This window comes from Solanum dulcamara, chromosome 4 (genome assembly GCF_947179165.1).
Source record: "Solanum dulcamara chromosome 4, daSolDulc1.2, whole genome shotgun sequence".
Lineage (NCBI taxonomy): Eukaryota > Viridiplantae > Streptophyta > Magnoliopsida > Solanales > Solanaceae > Solanum > Solanum dulcamara.
The window spans coordinates 79120323-79144622 of NC_077240.1; the positions used below are offsets into that span (position 1 = coordinate 79120323).

At 28.3% G+C, this 24300-nt stretch overlaps 3 protein-coding genes across 3 annotated transcripts; 1 reads left to right on the top strand and 2 right to left on the bottom strand.

The window, feature by feature from the left end:
- Positions 1-645: 645 nt before the first annotated feature.
- On the bottom strand, positions 646-4443 carry LOC129884399 (uncharacterized). The gene is made up of 3 exons (XM_055958704.1): positions 4376-4443; positions 3181-3276; positions 646-3061 (listed from the first exon to the last, which is right to left on the bottom strand). The coding sequence occupies exons 1-3, from the start codon at positions 4441-4443 to the stop codon at positions 646-648; spliced, it is 2580 nt and encodes an 859-aa protein (XP_055814679.1).
- Positions 4444-16514: 12071 nt separating this feature from the next.
- LOC129885165 (probable 2-oxoglutarate-dependent dioxygenase AOP1) lies at positions 16515-21168 on the top strand. The gene is made up of 3 exons (XM_055959365.1): positions 16515-16940; positions 18759-19092; positions 20896-21168. The coding sequence occupies exons 1-3, from the start codon at positions 16570-16572 to the stop codon at positions 21145-21147; spliced, it is 957 nt and encodes a 318-aa protein (XP_055815340.1). The 5' UTR covers positions 16515-16569; the 3' UTR covers positions 21148-21168.
- A 1060-nt stretch (positions 21169-22228) lies between these two features.
- Positions 22229-24120, bottom strand: LOC129884400 (uncharacterized). The gene is made up of 3 exons (XM_055958705.1): positions 23838-24120; positions 22766-22992; positions 22229-22268 (listed from the first exon to the last, which is right to left on the bottom strand). The coding sequence occupies exons 1-3, from the start codon at positions 24078-24080 to the stop codon at positions 22229-22231; spliced, it is 510 nt and encodes a 169-aa protein (XP_055814680.1). The 5' UTR covers positions 24081-24120.
- Positions 24121-24300: the final 180 nt, after the last annotated feature.

Consider the following 24300-nt stretch of genomic DNA (forward strand, 5'->3'; position numbering starts at 1 on the left):
TTATAGTTATATACTTACATTATATTTACTTACAATGTATATCTAATATACTCACAATATACTATCTATTAGTATATACATACTTATGTTATAATATATATACCTACAATGTATATTTAATATACTCACAATATACTATATATTACTTACATTATATATTATATATATATTTACAAAGTATACCAAATATACTCACAATATACTATCTATTATAATAATATACTTACATTATATTATATACAGTGGCGGATCCAGGAATTTTATGAAGGGGGTTCAAAAAAAATTAAACATGCTAATTATATTCATAAAAAACGGGTCGGGTCAAATATACCTGTTTTGCAAGAAGTTTGGGGTCTTTCTACAAGTTGTTCAGTTTCTTTTGAATTCTTTTTAGCTCCTGAAAGTGCAAATGAAGAGCAAACATAAACTTTTACATTTAAAAAGACTTAAAATAAACACCAACTCAAAGTAAAAGCACTCTTCCTCCGGAAAAATAATTTGACATAAAATGGCTTCAAAACAATACAAAAACATCCTGAACAATAGAGTTATAGGCATTTTCTATTGAATTAGAAAGCATGTAATAATAAGCCTATCAAAACATTGTTTTACAATTGAAATTCAACTACATACACTACTACAAATCTACAATTGTACTCTACGAGGTTTCATATCTTGAAATGTCTTAATAATAGCATCATTAGAAATACTATCAAATACATCTTTTTCTAAATAAGGCACCAAACAACCACTAAAAAAATCATCACTCATTTTGCTCCGCAAGTCATTCTTGATATACTTCATTGCCGAAAAAGCTCTTTCAACGGAGGCAGTGGCAACTGGTAGAAGTAGAGCAAGTTTCACTAAGCGGAATACCAAAGGATAAGTAGAATGTTTCTTTGTCTGAATTAATATTTTGGAAAGATCACAAAGCCCATTTAGATCGGAGAACCTTTCATCAACATCACGAACATCTACAACATAACTTGCAAGTTGATTCTCAAGAGCACTCATATTAGATTCATCAAAGTCATCCGGATATAATTTTGCCATTCTCATTACTTTTTTAATGTCAAAACTTGAAAATGAGTTAATTGGATTTAAGCAAGCAATTCCATGGAGCAAATCGGTAGTCACCTCATCAAAACGACCATTAAGTTCTTGAAGTTGCCAATCAATAATATTGCAAAAAACTTCAACACGATAATGATGTAAGATTGTATAGTTAGCAAGATTTCGTCGTGATCTTAAAGAGCTAACATATGGCTCCTCAAAGTTAGGTATCAAAACATCATGTTTGATACAAAATGTAGATACCTTAGCAATAAGAGAGTCCCATTCATCATCCCTTAAAACTTGCAACCTTCTCTTTGCTACTTCAACAAGTAGCATGGCATTTGCAATATCTTGCTCCTTTTTTTGTAAGCATTTATTAAGCTCATTTGTAATTGCTAAGACATCTCTCATCAAATGCAACATGAACGCAACCTCATATGTTCGGCAAGCTTCGAGATGTCCCATTGCCTTAGCTCTTTCATCCATATTTCGTGCATCAAGAGCAAGTGATTCAAGAACATCAAGAATAGAGCCAAACATAATAATAAAATTATTAAAGGATTTATAATGAGATCCCCAACGAGTGTCACAAGCTCTTGAAAGACCAAGTTGTTGATTCAAGCCCCTACCGGTTGTAAGTTCACCCATATCTAATGCCTCTTTAATCGTTTCTTTTTGAGAATCACGTAATTCATCCATACGTTTGAAAGAAGATCCCAATACATTTAAAATATTTGAGACCAATACTACAAGTTTTCCCACTTCAACACACTTTTTAGAGACCCCAACAAGAGTTAGTTGAAGTTGATGAGCAAAACAATGGATGGAATGAGCCGATCTACTTTCTTGCCTAATCAACATTTTAAGGCCATTGATCTCACCTTGCATATTGCTTGCACCATCATAACATTGTCCACGCACACTTGATGGACTCAAAGAATGTTTAGCAAGTAAATTAACAATTGCCTCCTTTAGAGATGAAGCACTAGTATCTTGAACATGAACAATGTCAATAAGTCGTTCCATCACAAATCCCTTTCTATCAATATATCGAAATACAATAGCCATTTGCTCTTTGCGTGACACATCAAAGGATTCATCAACTAGCAAGGCAAAGTAATCACCATTTAATTCCTCAATAATAGCTTTAACGGTCTCTATTTTACATGCACTCACAATATCTTTTTGAATTATTGGAGAAATCATTTGATCATTTTTAGGAGCATGTTCTAGTACATAATCACATATTTTATCACATTTTTTTGCATACCATGAGAGAATTTCAAGAAAGTTACCCCTACTAAGTGATGATTTAGATTCATCATGACCTCGAAATGCAAATCCCTGAGTTATGAGAAGTCTTACTACATCAACCGAAGCACTTAAGCGAATCCAATATCCATACTTGAGTTGATTAGATTGCCTCTCAAATGCAAATTGAATAGACTGCCGTTGTCGTAATAAATCTTGACATTTCTTTTTTGATTGATTATGAATGCTATTTGGTAGACCAATATGTTTGTCAAGACTACTCTTTTTATTCCAACTCTTAAACCCAACACTTGAAAATACTTCACCTCCTCCTTGATGAATGTTATGGTCTTTAAATAGATAACAATACAAACAATAGACTGCATCTTTGCTAACACTATACTCCAACCAATCATGATATACATCATCAAACCATTCATGATTAAAACGACGTATTGATCCAGAAATATTTGTTTGAGGATACTCATGCACCGCTAGACGAGGTTGGCAAGGACCATTCAAAAGGTATGTTCTTCTAATAACATCACGATGATTTGGATGATAGTTCAATATTGAGATTCTTTCACCAGGATCAAACTTTAAAGAATCCAAATCAAATTCTTGAGAAGAGTGTAATGATATTTCCGAATGATTAGCATTTTCTTCTTGGTTAGATTGACTATGACTATGAGAGGCTAAACTTGATTTCGAAACTTTGGTGAAATACTTCTTCATTGAAGCTTGATAGTTGAGACTAAACAGTAAAGAGCACATAAATAAGACAATAAATACCATTATACCAAAGCCAAAGGCATATATAAAATCTGAAAATTTTTAGAACACACAAAAAAGGAAGAAGAGCTAAGAACTTACAGCAAGTCAACAATGAGCAGGCGCAGCGGCAACGGACAGCAACTGGCAGCAACTGGCAGTGACGAATGGACAGCAGCAGCAAAGACTAAAGAGCAGCTAGGAGAAGAGAAGAGTTGAGGAGAAAAAGAAGGCTTTTTTATCCCTAGAAATCCCTAGAAATTAGAAGAAGAGGGCTTTTTTATTTGTTAAGTTTTCAATTAAAGATTTAAAATTTAAAAAATTAAAATGTTAAGAAGTCATTTTTTAATTTAAAAAACGCCAAAAAAATAAATCTAAAAACGCACCTAAAAGCAGAAATAAAAAAAAGTGTGGCTATTTTTGGATTCGAACCCGCGACGCAAGGGCATGCAAGCGAAATATTGAACCCTCTTTGCCACTGAGCTAGTCCTTTGGCTTATGCTCAGGGTGTTCAACATTAAATATATACACATATATTAAAAAAAATATTTTATATATACAGTATAATTTTTTAACGAAGGGGGTTCGGATGAACCCCCTGGACTCAACGTAGATCCGCCCATGATTATATATACTTACAATGTATATCTAATATACCCACAATATACAATCTATTACTTACATTATATATTATATATACTTACAATGTATATCTAATATAGTCACAATATACAATCTATTACTTACATTATATATTATATATACTTACAATGTATAACAAATATACTCATAATATACTATTTATTATAATAATATTTTTTCAAGTATTGAAATCTTATAGTGATTACAAAATTAATTTTTCTTAGATGATTATGTAAAGTAAAAAAATAATTATTTAATTGAATCATACAAAATTTGTAGGGAAAAAAATTAAGAAATGCAAAGACTTTGACTTTATTAATATATTGATAAAATTCAAAACATACAAGTTACAAACTTACAACTAGTTGTATATAATAACTTGTAACTTCTACATATTTCGAATCATTTCTCCAATTCATTTGTATTAACATTAACAAGAATTGACTCATAATTTTCAAAATCAACTAATCTGTAATTTGGACTAGCTTGTGCCGAAGGATCTCCAATTGACATTATTTTTTCAAGTTATTCGTCTTTTTCTGTATCTTCTACTCTTCCTTTATTCCTATGCTCTGATCTAATTCAATATCTGAGGCAAACTAAAACATTCATGGCATTGCTCCCCAAAAAATGTCGATTGTCTCCGATTTATTGCGTTCCTTGACTAAATGCGCTCTCCGATGCAACAGTTGACATTGGAACATTTAGCACATCCCTGGCCATGATTGATAGTATTGGATATTGTTTTTGATTGTTCTTCCACCATTTCAGTGTAGTGACACTATTTTCATCATAGGTCTCTTGAGTCTATCTCAAATAATAATTAAGCTCGTCCCGATTTATGCTCCGTTGTGATATAGGTTGTATTCTATTCCAAATAGATACATTAGAAAAACCATGGGCAGGCATACCACGTGCCTGCCTTTTAGAAGATGATGGCTCGTTAGAAAGACGAGATAGAGAAACAGTATGACTAGGGGTAACATTATTAAATAAATCGATATAATGATTATATAATATTTGAATATGATCAATTGTATCACCCATCGCCTTAAACATAGTAGGATCTTCATCTTTTTCAATTTCTATAGAAGTATATATAAGACGAACACATTCAGACATAGTATTAAATTTCATATACAGATTTAACATAACACCAATTAAATAAAAAGGAGGAGTAGGAAAAAAATATTTTAAATTTTTTTCTATCATTTCAGCAACAACATTTTTGTAATCAACTTTCTTTTTATATTCCATAAGCAATACAGAAATTTCGGCTAAATAAGCTAAAATATTAGAAACAGTAGAAAAATAAGAATCGGAAAATTCAAGAGTAGCCAAATAATTTTTTTCTAAAAATACAACAACATCATTAATTTTAGTCCAATCAAATTCTTCCATCATGACTTTGGGAAATTTATATACATATTGATTAAAAGTTGTAGTTATAAGGATTTTATAAATATTACAAGTCTTTAAAAAATCATAAGTCGAATTTCACCTAGTCTCAATTTCTTCGGGCATTAATCTTGGTCTAAGATTATTTTTCTCGCATTTTCTTTTAAATTCTTTAAGTCTAACTTTTCTATTATTTTCTTGAATAAAACCAACTGCATGCCTAATTTTTTCAATTGTTGGCTCAAAAAAATAAAGTCTATCTTGAACAATTAAATTATATATATGACAAGAACATCTAATATGAAAAATATCATCTAAAGGGGGGGGGGGAGGACTTAGTTTTTTGAAAGAATTAATAGCAGAGGTGTTGTTAGACGCATTATCAAAAGAAATACATAAATTTTTGTGTTCAAGACCTTAATATTTTGCAACCATTGATATAGAATCAGAAATAAATTGTGCATTATGTCTTCGATTTTCATCATATTGAAATGCTAATATACGTTTTTGCATAATAAAATCACTATCTATTCAATGACAAGTAACAATTGAATAATCATTTTTATTTATAGAACGACCAAAATCAGAAGTAAGTAAAATTCTACATGAAAGATTTGTTAATAACCAACGTAAATAATATGCATATTGTCCATGAAGTCTAAAAATATCTGATCTACAAGTGCTTCTAGGAATACCGTTAAACATGAAATTATAAATTGATTGTATATAATGAATAAAAGAATCAGAAGAAGCAAATGAAAAAGTTAGACAACCCACAACTATCATTTTCGTTATTTCTTCACGGTCCCTCATTTTATTATACGTCCCCATTCATTTTCCAGTCTGTGGGTTTATTCTACCTTGCACTGGCCCAGTAACACCCCCTATTCGTTCTTTCTAACCAGGATGCTCATTATCTAGATGTCTAGTCAATTGACCCGTTTCATCTCTATTATCCCCGGTCTTATGCTCAATTTTTTTGACACTCTTTACATTGAACTTTAGTTGTTCCGGCTATGCGTTCAAAATAATGTCATACTAAACTAGTTTTTTTCCTTTCTTTTACAGTTCATGGAAGAAGATTAACAGTTTTAGATTGAGTATTACCTAAATCTACATCAAGACTAGTTGGTGTAACATTCACATCATCATTATCATCTTGTTCTATTTCTACTTCAAATTCATTTGGTTCTTCTATACCGTAAGTTTCGTGATATTCATTTTCATTCATATCATGTGCACCTACCCTTATTTCTTCAAATTCATTAAGTGGTGATTCAGGCATACGGGAATAATTTTTACTTGTACTACTTCTATCGAAAACACTTTTTTCTTACGATCACTACCTCCGTTGGGACACAAATTTTTAACACTTTTACGTATATTTTTTAATCTATACATTATGTAAATTAAATTAATAAAAATTATAAATACAAAAATTAAATATTTAAACATACTAGAATTAATTTACTAAATAAAAGTAAGAGAAGGAACGATTATACCAAATTGCCGGAATCAAACAAAGAATCGTAAAATTGATGAAATGTTGAACACTTGAAAATTGAAAACTTCCACTTGATGTTGTTAATTGCAAAAAATAATAAAATATTGATATCACTTTAAGAGAGAATTGAGAAATTGAGAGAGAATTGGGAGAACTAGATGATTGTTGGTGCGAAAAAATAATTAAATATTATAGGTATTTATAGAAAAAAAATTGATTAATAATTTTTTTTTAAAAAAGGGTAAATTTCAAATTTGGCAGTTGGGCCAACGGCGGCCCAACGGCTCTTTTTGATAATCTGGCCCAAAATTATTTTTCAAAAAAAAAAAAATTCGCGTTAACGGGCCGGTCTTGGACCGGTGGACTAGTGGGCCGGTATCGATTCCTTACCGGTCCAAGGCCAAAAATAGACCGAACATGCTCAATTTTTGTTTGTGTTGGGACGGTATCCGATCCGGTCTACCCATGTCGGGCCCTTAATGGGCTGGTCTTAGGGGCCGGTTAGGGATTCAATCGGCCCATTTGACAGTTTTAAGTTAAATTACACTACTTATAAACTTATACTCCATTAAGGAACTATTTGTATTTATAATTTCACATTTAATCATTTTTATGAGGTTGATTCAATAAAAGGGTAATAAAGAAAAATATGGTTCAAATTTTGTCCTTAAATACTTTTCTTAATATGTGTGTATTATTTTAAAATTTCAGTTAAATATGAAATAGAGGGAGGAATAAACAGGGGACCATAACTGTGATTGCACCAGAAATTTCACCTGAATTTTATTAAATGATTCCAAAATAAACAATACTAAATGGACTTTGTGTTTCTCAAGAAGTTGGCATTTTTTTATTGAAAAAATTGAAAAAACCCAAACCTGGACACTTTTCAAATATTATCTAATCAACAAATACGTGTTAGAAGGTGCTATACACGTTTTGCATGGTACATGCAAGGGTAGTTTTATTTTATTTCGTAATTTTGGTTCAAAGTTTTTATTTATCTTTAAATTTTTTTCTAATATGTAAATTTAAAATTTAAAATTTAGCAATTTGAAAAAAAATCTCAAACTTATGAATTTCAAATCACGAATCTATTTTTTGAGTACATGTCTCTTTCATATACAATCAGATATTTTTATAATATTCATCTTCTATTATAATATTTCACTATAATAATTATACTTTTTGACTGATTTTTCATATTATGTTATATTATATATTTTATAGAATAACAATTAATTATAACAATCAAAAACTATCTTTTTTTAATTATCTTCTTAAAAAAATATCTTTTTTCACACCTCTTTACTTTTAATTTTTTACCTAATATATTTACAAGATTAAATGACATTTTAATTATATATTTTAAATTTAAATTTATTAAATTTAAAAATTATTTTTATTTTAAATTATAATTAGATAAATAAATTATAACAAATAGTATATCTATTTTCCTTCTCTTTTTTTCTCTTTTCCCCTTCTTAATACTTATATTAAATTGGTTAGAAATAGTCCGTAGTGAAGTACAACTTTTGCAAAATAATGTACAACATCATGTTGCTTACCGACTAATAAGGACATCACAACTTTTTTTAATTTTTTTTATCATTATGTTTAAATTTAATTTGTGCACTGAATAGAGTCTTGGAGCAATGGTATATTTATTTTTGTGTAATTTATAGATTATGGATTTAAGTAATAATAAAGTGAGAAAATTAAGTGGATAAGCAAATATATACTAATTAATTATCGAAAATATCAAAAATGACCCTCAGTGTCATTAAAATAAATTGAGGTATAATAGAAAGAAAAAAATTATCCTTTCTTGATTTGTCAAAATTGACAAGTAAACAAAAAAAATCAAATTAAAAAAAATTTGATAAGTAAATAGAGTATATATATATAGAGAGAGAAAGATGGGTTCATTCAAATCTGATAAGAGTAGTTTTTAACTCAAAATTTTAGGGTTGTATTAAGAAATTTATTATACTAAATAAATATAAAAAATAATTTCTAATCAAATATAATTTCTCAAATTTAAATAATGAAATTTATATTCCAACGTAAATTTGAGAGTGTTTGGAGACAAGTACAACTTGTATGATATCCCAACTATAGATAAAGTACAATTTTTATAGATAAATTTTTTATTATTTTAAAACTATTTTTCTAAAAAGTATAAAATAGTAAAGTTTTTTAAAAAAATCCCAACAATTTTCGTACACTTTAAATAATTCACTTAATTGAATCATGAAAATATATCTCAAATAGTTCACTTAATTAATCTTGTTCATCCATTTCCCATTATTGTATATATGTGTGTACCATCTATTTTCTCTTTCTAAAAGTAACTTGAAGTATCTCTTCTTCTTTCTTTCTCTTGATCATATTCTAAATATTCATCAATGGCATCTACCAAAGTTAAGATTCCAACTATAGATTTCTCCAATGAAGAGCTAAAACCAAACACTCCATTATGAAAATTTACAAAAATTCAAATTTTTGAAGCTTTAAAAGAATATGATTATTTTGAAGCAATATATAATAAAATTTTAAACAAAATTAGAGAAGGATTGTTTGGTATTTCAAAAGAACTATTTGAATTTCCTTTAGAAACCAAATATACTATCTATTATAATAATATACTTATGTTATATATTATATATACTTATAATGTATATCTAATATACTCACAATATACTATCTATTATAATAATATATTCACTATATATACTCACAATATACTATCTATTAGTATGTATATACTTACATTATACTATATATATGTACTATGTATATCAAGTATACTAACATTATACTATCTATTATAGTTATATACTTACATTATATATACTTACAATGTATATCTAATATACTCACAATATACTATCTATTATAATAATATACTTATCTTATATATTATATACACTTACAATGTATATCTGATATACTCACAATATACTATCTATTATAGTAATATACTCACTATATATTCATAATATACTATCTATTAGTATAAATATACGTATATTATAATATATATATATATATATATATATATATATATATATATATATATATATATATATATACTTACAATGTACATCTAATATAACTACAACAACAACAACCCAGTGAAATCTCACAACGTGAGGTATGGGGAGGGTAAATTGTATGCAGACCTTACTCCTACCAAGGTAGGATGACTATTTCCGAGAGACACTCGACTCAATATACTCACAATATACTAGATATACTTACATTATATATACTTACAATGTATATGTAATATACTCACAATATACTATCTATTAGTATGTATATACTTATATTATAGTAAGCGCATTAGCGCACTATAATTTCCTGTGTGGAGGACTCATATTAGGATAAAAGGTTATGTGACTTACCCTTACACCATAGTAGTTGTAGTTTTGCTCGTTGTTTATTGCCATTTGATTTCTGTATTGTATTACTGTTTATAGGTGTAGGGCCGTTGTACTTTGATTATCTTATTTATTTATAGTAGTTAATGCCTCTTTCTTACGTACTATTCTACCATGACTTTCTCACTTTTGTTATTCCTTGTTTTCATCTTGTTTTCGATATGCTTGTCCCTATCTGACCTTTTATCTTGTTTTTATCTCTTGAGTCGAGGGTCTTTCGAAAACATCCGCCCTACCTTTCAAGGTGGGGGTTGAGTCTGCGTACACTCTACCCTTCCCAGACCCCACATGGTGGGATTATACTGGGTTTGTTGTTGTTGTATACTTACAACGTACATCAAATATACTCACAATATACTATCTATTATAGTGATATACTTACATTATATATACTTACAATGTATATCTAATATACTCACAATATACTATCTATTATAATAATATACTTATCTTATATATTATATACACTTACAATGTATATCTGATATACTCATAATATACTATATATTATAATAATATACTCACTATATACTCACAATATACTATCTATTAGTATGTATATACTTACATTATACTACATATACGTACCATGTATATCAAGTATACTAACATTATACTATCTATTATAGTGATATAGTTACATTATATATACTTACAATGTATATCTAATATACTCAAAATATACTATCTATTAGTATATATACACTTATGTTATAATATATATACCTACAATGTATATCTAATATACAATACTGAGGTCATTTTCGGTGCGAGTGTGATACCGAGGTCATTTTGTAACGACCTACTCCCATCGTTAGGGATAGGCCAATGGGGATGGATTTTAGGCCCGAAAATTTCGGATAGTAACTTCGGAAAATTTGAGCCTAGGCCAAACTTGGATGAATTCTGAGTCAGGTGAAATCTATGGTGATCACGATAACGATGGGAGGTCAAATTTATAATTTGATTAGATAGGATGATAGACAAGGCGATACAGAGTATTTACGGCTTTGCAGAATCGCATTTGGGTGAGTAAAACTCTCGAAATCGAACTTTGTGTGAGGAGCATATTTTAATATGTCTTTGAAAGAGGGTGTGTTGTGAAATGGGGTCTTGAAGCACAAACTCCGAGCTCACTATTTCCACATATCCTGCAGAGCTAGATTTTTCCCACCAGAGCGGGACAGTCGCAACTTAAATCGTGAAAAAGATCAGAAATGATCTTTTCTGCAAGAAACAGTTTCTAAAACTCCAAGAGTCGACCTAGGGCGATTTTCATTGATTTTCCACGCCTAAGGTAAGGTTTTTACTCCCTAGATTCATACTTTGATTCTTAGAAACTAGAAGTATGGGTGATAATCATTGAGGGAGGGTTTGAATTAAAAATCTATGGTGAAAAATAGCCCTAGGGTAAGATTAAGATCATGGGTTTGGCCTAGGGAATGAAATTGTGTTGTATTTCTTGATAGTTAGTCCATTGTATTGGTCCTTAATATGTATTTAATGTTTCTAGACCAAGAACGAGAAGAACGAACCCGCAAAGGGAAGGCTATTGCATTGTAAGATTCTGAAAGCTTGAATTTAAGATAGGTGATGATCTAGTTTCCTGTATATGTTTCATATACTTGTTAAATTATTTTATTATATACATGTATGTATATGGATAGGAAAACATGCTAGATTATATTTGAAATGATCACTTACTGGCCTGTTATTGTGATGAATCTATTTTTGGTGGTATAAATGTTGTAAGCATTGAATGTTCTTGTGATTGTGATATCTTGGGATCGAGTGTCATATTTCGACACGTATTAGGATCGAGTGTCATGTTCTGACACATATTTGATCGGATGTCACGTTCTGACATGTACTTGGATCGGATGTCACATTCCGACATAAAGTTGATTGTTTGTAGGTCCTCTCAAGAGGACCTTTGCGTGAAATTATAGCATGTGAAAGATATTGAGCTATGATATTGAGATGTGGTTGGCTTATTCGGTATATGTATATGCCTATCGTGTTTAAATTTATTTGTCTATGATCCGCTTACTAGCTAATCGAGTGATCCTACCAGTACAACATTATTTTTGTGTACTGATATTATTCTTGCTCTGAATTTTGTTGAGTACAAGACATATTCAGTCGGCTATGGAGAGACTTCGGTTAGAAGAGTAGAAGCTTATTCAGAGCTTAAGGGTGAGGTATTTATTTCAAGCTGCCATGGACTCTTCTTTATTTTAGTCCTTTTTACAGGACTAAAATTCTAGACATGTTTTTTTTGTATTTTGACTTCTGTTTGGGGAGTGTTCCCCTTTTCTTACAATGACACTGGTAAGAGTTTTGGTACGGATTACTTTCAGTTCCTAGGGTGTGTTTACTTTCGTGTTTCATTGTTATTAACATTGTTGACTGAGTTTATGGGAACTCAGTATTATTCTCTGGTTATATTTCTACTTCTGCAAGGTTTTACTAATTATTTCTTAAGTTGATAGGGTGGGCTGTAAAAATGGTTTTCCCACTGGAATAAGTATTGTGGGTGTTACTCACAACGGATGGAGGTCGTGACACATTTTTGGTGAGAGTGTGATGCCGAGGTCTTTTTCGGTGCTAGTATGATGCCGAGGTCATTTTCAGTGAGAATGTGATGCCAAGGTCATTGCCGACGAGAGTGTGATGTCGATGTCATTTTTGGCGAGAGTGTGATGTCGAGGTCATTGCCGGTGAATGTGATTAATGTTCGATTATTGATTGTGAATAAGCATCCTTACATACTTATTTGTGGGTATTGACTCTTGTGGTTGATTTGTGTGATACTTATGATTTCTTTATTCTGATGACTTAACTGTGTCTTTGGAACATATTTGATCTGTGCATTGTAAAAGTTAGGTTGGGTTGATTTTCTGTGCTGATTGTAGTTATGGAGGTTCGGTTGAAAGGAGAACAAGTTCTTGTATTTTTAGATTTGCTTAGTTTTGTTAGTTGACTTGCTGAGTACTGTGTTGGTCGGTTCTCACTTCTTGCTTCTACACTTGTGTAGATTCTAAGGCCAAACGGTGAGTTTGAGATATCTATTATTCTCTGAGGCTTTGAGGTGACTTAGAAAAGTAGTTGATTGACGTCCGACAATCTCTCTTATCCCTTATTACTTTATGTTTTGTTCTATTTGAGATACAAAGACATTTGAGACTTGTATTATCTTTCATTTCATATTTATTAGTGGCTTGTTTGTACACGTGACAATCAGTTTTTGGGAGTTATTTGAGATTATTTAAAACTTTCGCTTTTATTTATTTAATAAATGTAGTATTTTTGCAATATCTCTTATAATTGTTGGGTTTAGACTGACTTGTTCTGGTGGGATAAGACTAGTGTCATCACACCTAGATTCAGATCGTGACAAATTCGCTGGTATGATCAAACCCACTTGTGAGATTATACTAAATATATTATTATTATTGTTATTGTATTTTAATCTCTTAATATATGTGAATCAGAGAGTAGTAAAAAGAAAAAAATACCATGACATACTACAACTAGATTAGTTTTTCTTCTATATTCTAAATATGAAGATTTTTTCCCTTCCTTTTTGATCTTTTTAATCATCTCGATTCTTTGTTTAGTTATTTTTTGTTGCATCTGTTCATATGTTATATTTATTATATTTTATATTTCAATTATGGAATAATCTGGTGAAAGTTCAAGAGTGATTTGGAAGAATTTAGGGATAGATAAGGCTTTTTAGAAACTTGTATTCAAGAAATATCTTTAAACGGGAGACTTGGAAGTAGTTTGAAGTCAAACTCATGGAATAATGTTAAAATAGCTATAGAAACCTCTCATGGGTTTATTGTTACACAAAGGCAGATGAAGAATCGTTAACATTTAAAATATTATATTTTATCAAAAGGTAATTTTTTTTGTTGAAATGAAATTTTTATAATATTTTATTAATATGATATTTAATTTCATATGCACATTCAGTTAATAAAAATAAATAATTTTAATTATTCAGTATTCAAATCTATAAACCATATCTTAATATTTAGGTGTGTGTTCAGATCTAGACATCTAAATTTTAATATTCAAATCTTATTCAAATTCAAATGTTCAAAACTTAATGGAAACAAATAAGGCCTAAGTATTCATTAAATTTATAAAGTTATATAAATACATTCATTGTTAAAAAATAATTAAAAAAAAACACGGGCAATATATGACCCATTAAAAAAGATCATAGACCAAAAAATGCAATACAACTCAGCAAATAAAATTCATCATTTCAAAAATATTCAAGTATGTTGATGGAAAAAAGCTTATTCCGATCCCTTTAATTAGATTCCAAAATACTAAATAATATTTTTCTTAATTAGTTTTATTTGTCACGATTCATTTTTGGAAAGTCAAATTTTAGAAGTTTTTATTAATATTTTAAGGTATTTTCTAATTATATTAATATTTAATCATATAACAAGTGAAATAAGTTGAAAAAAATATGAAATTCTTATATCATATTACATCTATTCCATATTATTTGAATTTCTAGAGTTTTTTCATTGTTGAAAATAGTTGAATTGTTCACAGTTTAAGAGAAATACTTGAATCTTTTTTCATTTTTACCCTTTGCATTAATGAAGTTTTGCAATTTTCTAGGAGTTAAACTATACTACTTACAAAGTTATACTTCAATAAGAAACTATTTGTATTTATGATTTCACATTTAATCATTTTTATGAGGTTGATTAAATAAAAGAATAATAGAGAAAAATATGATTCAAATTTTGTTCTTAAATACTTTTATTAATAACTATTTATTACCTTAAAAATTCAATTAATATGAAATAAAGGAACTAATAAATAAGGGGCTAAAACTGTGATTGCACCACAAATTTCGCCTGAATTTTATTAAATGATTCCAAAATAAAAAAAAATATTATTAAACAATAAACAAGAAATGGACTTTGTGTTTCTCAAGAAGTTGGCATTTTTTTATTAAAAAATTGAAAAAAACCAAAACTGGACACTTTTCAAATATTAGCTAATCAACAAACACGTGTTAGAAGGTGCTATACACGTTTTGCATGGTACATGCAAGGGTAGTTTTATTTTATTTCGTAATTTTGGTTCAAAGTTTTTATTTATCTTTAAAAAATTTTCTAATATGTAAATTATAAATTTAAAATTAAGCAATTTAAAAAAAAATCCTCAAACTTATGAATTTCAAATCACTAATCTATCTTTTGAGTACATGTCGCTTTCATATACGATCAGATATTTTTATAATATTCATCTTTTATTATAATATTTTACTATAATAATTATATTTTTTGATTGATTTTTCGTATTATATTATATTATATATTTTATAAAATAACATTTAATTATAACAATCAAAAACTATTTTTTTTAATTATCCGCTTAAAAATATCTTTTTTCAATATATTTATAAGATTAAATAACATTTTAATTATATATTTTATTTAAAATTTATTAAATTTAAAAATCATTTTTATTTAAAATTAAAATTAGATAAATAAATTATAACAAATAGTATGTCTATTTTCCTTCTCCTTTTTTCACTTTTCCCCTTCTTAATACTTATATTAGATTAGTTAGAAATAGTCCGTAGTGAAGTACAACTTTTGCAAAATAATGTACAACATCATGTGCTTACCGACTAATAAGGACATCACAACTTTTTTTTTTTTTTTTATCATTATGTTTAAATTTAATTTGTGCACTGATTAGAGTCTTAGAGCAATGGTGCATCTATTTTTGTGTGATTTATAGATTACGGATTTCAGTAATAATAAAGTGGGAAAATTATGTGGACAAGCAAACATATACTAGCTAATTATCGAAAATGATCCTCAGAGTCATTAAAATAAATTGAGGTATAATAGAAAGAAACAAATTATCTTTTCTTGATTTTTCAAAATTGATAAGTAAAAAAGAAAATCAAATTAAAAAATATTTGATAAGTAAATAGAAACGGAGGGAGTATATATATAAATGGGTTCATTCAAATCTGATAAGAGTAGTTTTTAACTCAAAATTTTAGGGTTGTATTAAAAAATATATTATATTAAATAAATATACAAAATAATTTCTAATCAAATATAATTTCTCAAATTTAAATGATGAAATTTATATTCCAACGTAAATTTGAGAGTGTTTGGAGATAAGTACTAATTGTATGATATCCCAACTATAGATAAAGTACAATTTTTATAGATAATTTTTTTAGTATTTTAAAACTATTTGCCTAAAAAGTATAAAATAGTAAAGTTTTTTAAAAAAATCCCTACAATTTTCGTAAACTTTAAATAATTCACTTAGTTGAATAATGAAAAAATATCTCAAATAGTTCACTTAATTAATCTTGCTCATCCATTTCCCATTATTATATATATGTGTACCATCAATTTCCTCTTTCTAAAAGTAAGTTTGAAGAAATCTTCTTCTTTCTTTGTTTCTCTTTGATCATATTCTAAATATTCATCAATGGCATCTACCAAAGTTAAGATTCCAACTATAGATTTCTCCAATGAAGAGCTAAAACCAAACACTTCATTATGGGAATCCACAAAAATTCAAGTTTTTGAAGCTTTAAAAGAATATGGTTGTTTTGAAGCAATATATGATAAAATTTCAAATAAAATTAGAGAGGGAATGTTTAGTATTTCAAAAGAACTATTTGAATTTTCTTTAAAAACCAAATTGGAAAATTTTTCAGAAAAACCATTACATGGTTACATGGGGATGATTCCACACATGCCATTGTATGAGAGTTTGTGTATTCCTGATTTGCTTAATCCTCTAAGTGTTGACACTTTTTCTAATATCTTTTGGCCTCGTGGTAATCCTGATTTCTGGTATGTATACTTTTTTTTTTAAAATAAATAAATATTAATTTGTGCATGATTAGAGCCTTGAAGCAATGGTATATTTATTTTTGTGTGATTTATAGATTACAGATTTCAATAATAGTAAAGTTATTTTGTGTGACTTAAAAGGTGTGAAATGAAAAATAAAGAGTTGTGACTTTTCTGAAGAGTGAGTGATTTTTCTGAAAGATTATGACTTTTTTAAAAGATTGTGACATGTTCATACTATCATTTGTCCTCTATATCCTCTATAAATAGAGGAATTTTCTTTCATTTTTCAACAAAAAGAATTTCTGGATCTTTTCTTCTACTATTAAATCTTGTATTTTTAGTGTAATGGTTCGTTGACACCGTGGTTTTAGGTACTGATACACCATTGAGTAAAATCGTTCTATTTTGGGAGGATATATTCCATTAACCTCGAGTACTTGACAGAAATAATTTATTTAGTAGACACCATTTTTTTTTGTCAATATTGTTTCTATTTTTTCTTACAGATTCTATTTTTATTACAAATTTTAATTTCTTATTTTGAAAATTTGCTAGAAATTTTATTTATTATTTCTACAAAAGTTACGAAAATTTTATTCTTCAGAAATATTATTTTACAAATTTTTTTGTTCTAAATAATTTTTTAATACAAATTGCAATAACATATATAAATATCACGGATTCAAGAAATGAAAACAGGATAGGTTAGTTTATCTATACTTTATAAATTACGGGTGCTGAAAGTTTTTTTAAGTATTTGAATGTGATTTATAGAATATAGATTTCAACAATAATAAGGTTAAAAGAGTGTGATCTCAGTCAATCCTTGATCCTTTTATTAAGGATAAAATAAGTTGGATTATGGGCATCTCACCTACGTTTTCCCGGATCTCACACGTCCTTTCCTTGAATTTCACGTATAAACACGCAAAATATTTTGTGAATTAATTTTATTTTATTTTTAAAAAAGACAAATTTGTGTAAAATTGTATTAACATTATCTAGTTAAGTTACCTATTTATAGAGATGATCTATAATTTAAATTGATCAACAGAAACTCGAAGCTTCAACAATCAGAAATAAAAAGAAAGAAAAAAGGAAGAGAAGAAATTATGGGTTTAAGAGGGAGGGAAGAAACAAGGTAGGTGGGGTTTAGAAAATAGAATTTTTTTCATTTATATTTTTGCTGAAATTACTTCTTTTTATCTTTTTTACCTATAATTTATTTTAAAATTATTATTTTGCATTTGAATATCACAAGTTCTTTTTTAATTAGTTATCATCACATCATTCATAATTGTATTTATACACTTTATAATTTTAGTTGATTGTCAAAAAAATAAAAAATACAAATTTTAAGTTAGAGGAAATGTTCAAAAAAATACAAGGCTAGGAATTTCCTAATAACTATTTGAACTTTTAATAGTTTGATTGAATATTGATTTTTATATTCTTTTATTTTTAGAAAAATAGATAATCATTATTTTGTCATTTAAAATATGAAAATTCAATAAAAAAGAAAAACTAAATAGACTGAAAATAAGTCTTTCTCGAATTTATTCTTCATCACACTTTTGAAACAAAAACAAAACTATCGAATGTAACGATATTAAAATATTTGGTACATAAATTTATGATCTGATAGATGAGAGTTCAATTTTCCTTCCCTTTCCCTTATCCAATTTAAATTATTTTTTTTCAAGACTTAGTTATAATGTTTAAGAGAAAAAGTCATGTCAATTTCAGAAGTTTCTAAGTATGTTCAACCTTCTTTATATGTTTATACTAACATTATATGTGAATTAATTTTTGCAGCAATTTGGTAAAATCTTACTCAAATCCACTTGTGGAATTGGATGAAATGTTGAAGAGGATGATTTTGGAGAATTTGGGATTAGAAAATCATATTGATGAATTGTTGGATCCCAATTTTGTCCTATTTAGATTTACACATTATAAGGGATCACCAATTGTTAGTGGAGATGAAAATAATAAACCTGCTAGATTGGGTGATCATACAGATGGTAACTTCTTGACTTTTATATCACAAAATCAAGTCAATGGATTGCAAATCAACAAAAACGGAGAGTGGATTGATGTCAATATTTCACCAAATTCTTATGCTGTTTTGTCTGGTGATTCCTTCAAAGTAAGTGTTACTTACTTTTTAGTGTTATTACTTTTTTGGAACCTGTGGTGTTTGAATTTTTTTAAAAATATTGTCATATCTTATTAATTTTTTTTTTGAAAAATAGCTTTTAACGAATCCGACGTACACCGTACAGTATATGTGTAGAATATATCCGAGCGATATCTATCGGAACATACATTTTTAATTTTACTTTTTTAATTTCATGAAGTAAAATTGAAATGAATCTTGATGTTGGTTGAAGCTTATGTTGCTTGACTCTCCAAAAATATTAGCGCACTTGTGTTGGATTATTCTTCAAAAATACATATTTTTCAAATATTTGAACGCACTGAATAATATTGTTGAAGAGTTCAAGCAACATAGATTATAATTGGAACTACATATTTAATTTCTTAATGCAAAATTGAAAATGAATCTTGCTTTTGGTTGGAGCCTATGTTGCTCGACTCTCAAAAAATATTATCTCACTCATGTTAGATTATTCTTCAAAATGCATATTTTTGAAGGATATGAACACACTGAATAGTATTTTTGAAGAGTCCAAGCAAGATAGGTTATTATTGGAACTATATATCTAATATTTTCATGCAAAACTGAGAATGAATCTTGATATTTGGTGGAGCATATGTTTCTCAAATCTCTAAAAAATATTATCCCACTCTGTGTTGAATTATTCTCCAAAATGCATTTTATTGAAGGATTTGACACATTGAATAATAATTTTGAAGGATTCAAACAACACAGTTTATTGGAACTACATGTTTAGTATTTTCATGCAAAATGGAAAATGAATCTTGATATAAATGTTGTCCCACTTGTGTTAGCTCATCCTCGAAATCCGAAAAGAAAAGAGAGACAAAACAGATTATTCTTCAAAATGCATACTTTTGAAGTATCTGACACATTAAATAATATTTTTAAATAGTCTAAGCAACATAGTTTATTGGAACAACATACTTAATACTCTCATGCAAAAGTGAAAATTAATCTTGATATTTGAAGGAGTCTATGTTGCTGGACTCTAAAAAAATATATTTCCGCACCTATATTGGATCCTTCCAAAAATATAGATTTTGGAGGATCTGATACTCTTGGCGGGATTTTCGAAGATTTCAAGCAATATTATGCAAAATTGAAAATAAATCTTGATATTTTTTTGAAACTTATGTTGCTCGACTTTTCAAAAATATTGTCCTATCTATGTAGGATCCTTCAAGAAGTAAATTTTAAAAAATCTGACACACATCCATGATATTTTTGGATGAGTCTGAGTAACATAGGTTGGAACCACACCCATATTTAATTCCTTCATGCAAAATTGAAAATGAATCTTTATATTTGTAGGAACCTTTGTTCGTTTCTCTCCCTCCTTATAAAACTATTTTCAAAAATATTATTTGATTATACATTGAAATGACTTTTTTTGTTTAGTTTTTGGAGACGAGTTTTTCAAGTTTGAAAAGTCGATTAGAAATAAACATTCAACCCTTTTTCTACAGAAATGCATTCAAATATCATTTCTCAACTTCAAAACTCTTTTTATCAGATTTTAGCCAAATTTATATCCAAATGTCTACTTAATATAACTATACAATTTTCCACAAAAATGTACATACTATATGTACGTAGTTGTAATAATGCAACGGATTGGATCGCTACTAGAAATTCACCTATTTCTGAAAAAATTCATCTAAAATGTGCGAGCTGAAAATTCTTTTCTAAGGGAAAAATAGGTACTTTTAATCGTAAAATAAATGTATTTGTGTTTTATATACTGACGATGTGAGTGAATTTATACAGGCATGGACAAATGGTCGATTGCATTCTCCCCTCCACAGGGTAGCAATGTCTGGAGAAAGTGATAGATTCTCCATTCAATTATTTTCATTAGCAAAACCAGGTCATTTCATAAAGGCCCCAAAAGAACTTGTGGATGAAGAACACCCTTTACTTTTCAAGTCATATGAAATGCTTGATCTATTTAAGTATGTTGCTTCACAAGCTGGTTATGGAGCTCCTGCTGATGCTTTCAAGGCTTATTGTGGTATTTGATATCCTAAATGTGAATTTTCGGATTCTTGTTAGAGTACCGCTAGTATATATGGGATTTCTGACAGAACATTTGTCGGATATATCTTCAACGAGATACCATTTTCAATGGGTTTCGTTGAGAATTCGTGTGTGTTTTTAATTAGTTATGTGTTTTTTATGTTTGAATTATTGTCGTTCTTTAGCTTTAGCGTTTTTTATTTTATATATGTCAGAATAAAAAAATGCGAATTTCTGATGAACGTTGCTGTCAAAATACTACTAGTATATATGGGATTTTTGACTAAATGTTCGTTAGAATTTGTACTTTTTTAGTAGTGTGTATCTTATGTTTTGTTTGTGTGTTTTCTTGTTTGTGTTTTTTTTTTTTTTTTTTTTTTTTGCAAATAATGAATTCATTGTTAGCCTCATCTATCAAATTTCTGGAGTTCCGTCAAATTTTAGAGAATGATTTATTTTTCAAACTTGTGACATGATTTTATATTATTTTTAGATGATAATAGTATATTGTTACGATCGTTTTTGAACTTGATCAAAATTTTCATAACTTGAAAATTTATTTTAACAAATAAAAGTAAGTAAACTTTACCTAAATCCCATAGTGAAAAAGCTCAATTACAATGTATCCCTCATTTTTCTTAAATTACCCGATTTCCCTTTTTTTTTTCAAATTTCTGATACATTACTCACCTTCCTGATACATCAGTTTTTGGGTGTAAAATAATTAATGCTTGTGAGTTATTTATGGATAGTAACGTAATTTAAGTTATGATTGATTGTTTCAATCAATTAAAGTGCTAAATAAGGTAAAGAATCCTTTTAAGAACAAAATAGTTATGAAGATCAAGGAAAATTCTAAAAACAGAGCATCAGTGCGGAAAAAAAATTCAATCAGAATCATGAGATGTATCAGAATCTGATACATAAACATGATGTATCAGAATCATTATATTTTGATACATGAGAATTTTAATACATAAACAAGATGTATCAGACACATTAAAGGTTGATACGTGAGGTGTTGATACATAGACAAGATGTATCAGAAACATTAAATATTGATACATGATAATCTGATATATAATCAAGATGAATCAGATTCATTAAAGCTGATAAATGAGATTCTGATACATAAATAAGATGTATCAGAATCACTAAATCTTGATACATGAGATGCTGATACATATACAATATCAGAAGAATTCAAGTTTGATAAATTAGAATCTGATACATTAACAGTATGTATCAGAAACAATCAAGTTTGATAAATTAGAATATGATACATTAACAGTATGTATCAGAAGCAGTCAAGTTTTATACATTAGAATATGATACATTAACAATATGTATCAGAAGCAGTCAAGTTTTATACATTAGAATATGATACATTAATAGTATGTATCAGAATCAAGAAGCAGTCAAGTTTGATGCTTGATAATATGATATATAAACTTTCATCTTATATGAGAGTTTCATACATGAGAAAAACTTAAAAGTCTGGTAATTGTACATTCTTCTAATACAAAATTCAAAAAAAAAACTACTCGACGTCCATCGGTTCTCCTTGACTAGAAGATATGAAATCTCTCTTAGATTTTTTAGAATCTTCGGTATCGCTAACATAACCATCATTGGCCTTTCGACAACCAAAATTCCACAATAGTGTGGCATATCTTGAACTGAAGAATTCGGCATGTAGTCCAGTATTTGGAATAGAAATTCCATCCTAAATAACTTTATACCTTCTTCACCTATTGATGATTCAAAATCATCAAGAAAATTAGCCCTATATGCCGTTCCGAATCTCAATGGGTGGGACGGGATCTTCTTGATGACGTATTTCATTCCCTGCATTGGTATGAAAATGGTTAAATACAACTTGAACTTTATACATAAATACGATGTATCATATGCATTAAAATATCTGATCCATGAGATGAGATTCTGATACATACAGAAGATGTATCAGAAACAGTTATATATTATATTCTGATACATAAATGTAGAAGTATCAAAATCATTAAAACTTGAAACATCAAAAAATGACACTTACACATGAAGTATCAGAAATGGTAAATCTCCAAAAAATTGCATTTGAAAAAATATTATGTATCTGATACATAAATGTATATGTATCAGAATCATTAAAACTTGAAATAACAAATACTGAGACTTAAAGATGATGTATCAGAAATAGTAATTCTCAAAAAATTGCATTTGAAACAGACATTATGTATCTGATACATAAATGTAGATGTATCAGAATCATTAAACTTGAAATAACAGAAATTGAGACTTAAACATAATGTATCAGAATTAGTAAATCTCAAATAATTGCATTTGAAAAAACATTATGTATCTGATACATAAATGATATGTATCAGCTTCATTAAAACTTGAAACAACATAAAATGACACTTAAACATGATGTATCAGAAATAGTAAATCTCCAAAAAATTACATTTGAAAAAGACATTATGTATCTGATACATAAATGTATATGTATCAGAATCATTAAAAATTAAAACAACAGAAACTGACACTTAAACATGATGTATCAGAAATAGAAAATCTCCAAAAAAAATTCCTTTTAAAAAGACATTATGTATCTGATACATAAATGATATGTATCAGAATCATTAAAACCTTCACAAAATTTTCATTCTAAAACAAAAACTTAATTGAACACATACCTTTGGGAGATTAGGGCATGTTGTAACCCCTTCAATCTTGTTGTCTATTTCTTTGGGTGCATGTTTAACTGTAGCTTTCGACTTCAATTTCTCACGTAGCTTATTCATCACTGCTGGATCGTTACGATGTTTGGATCTAACTTCGTCGTAACCTTCCCAAGACGAATCAGAACCAGGAGAAACAAGAATTCGTTGATTTTTATTGGACTGTTTGAGACCATGAACGGATTCCATATGTATCATTGAAGGTATGAGAAACAAAAATAGAAAGATTTACAGAAGAAAGCAAATGATAAAAATTTAGAAGATTTTTCAAAGATTTTCAGAAAAAATCAAAATATATAAATTTTAGGAGAAATCAGATTGAATGAGGATGAAGTAAAATTCCATATAAGGGAAGATTGAAATATACCTTATTTGGAACCTTGGAATTGATTAGCAGTTGAAGAATAACAAATTAAAT

Excerpts from the sequence above, each read along its gene's own strand:
- LOC129884400 (XM_055958705.1), bottom strand. The coding sequence starts at position 24,080 with ATGATACATATGGAATCCGTTCATGGTCTCAAACAGTCCAATAAAAAT. Across the intron at positions 22,993-23,837 it reads CATGCCCTAATCTCCCAAAG|GGAATGAAATACGTCATCAA; the intron begins GTATGTGTTCAA and ends ATACCAATGCAG. Across the intron at positions 22,269-22,765 it reads GAAAGGCCAATGATGGTTAT|AATCTCATTTATCAGCTTTA; the intron begins GTTAGCGATACC and ends TTTATGTATCAG.
- LOC129885165 (XM_055959365.1), top strand. The coding sequence starts at position 16,570 with ATGGCATCTACCAAAGTTAAGATTCCAACTATAGATTTCTCCAATGAA. Across the intron at positions 16,941-18,758 it reads CGTGGTAATCCTGATTTCTG|CAATTTGGTAAAATCTTACT; the intron begins GTATGTATACTT and ends TAATTTTTGCAG. Across the intron at positions 19,093-20,895 it reads TGTCTGGTGATTCCTTCAAA|GCATGGACAAATGGTCGATT; the intron begins GTAAGTGTTACT and ends GAATTTATACAG.
- LOC129884399 (XM_055958704.1), bottom strand. The coding sequence starts at position 4,443 with ATGGCCAGGGATGTGCTAAATGTTCCAATGTCAACTGTTGCATCGGAG. Across the intron at positions 3,277-4,375 it reads AGCGCATTTAGTCAAGGAAC|CTGCTCTTTAGTCTTTGCTG; the intron begins GCAATAAATCGG and ends CTCTTCTCCTAG. Across the intron at positions 3,062-3,180 it reads CTGCTCATTGTTGACTTGCT|TCTCAACTATCAAGCTTCAA; the intron begins GTAAGTTCTTAG and ends TTTACTGTTTAG.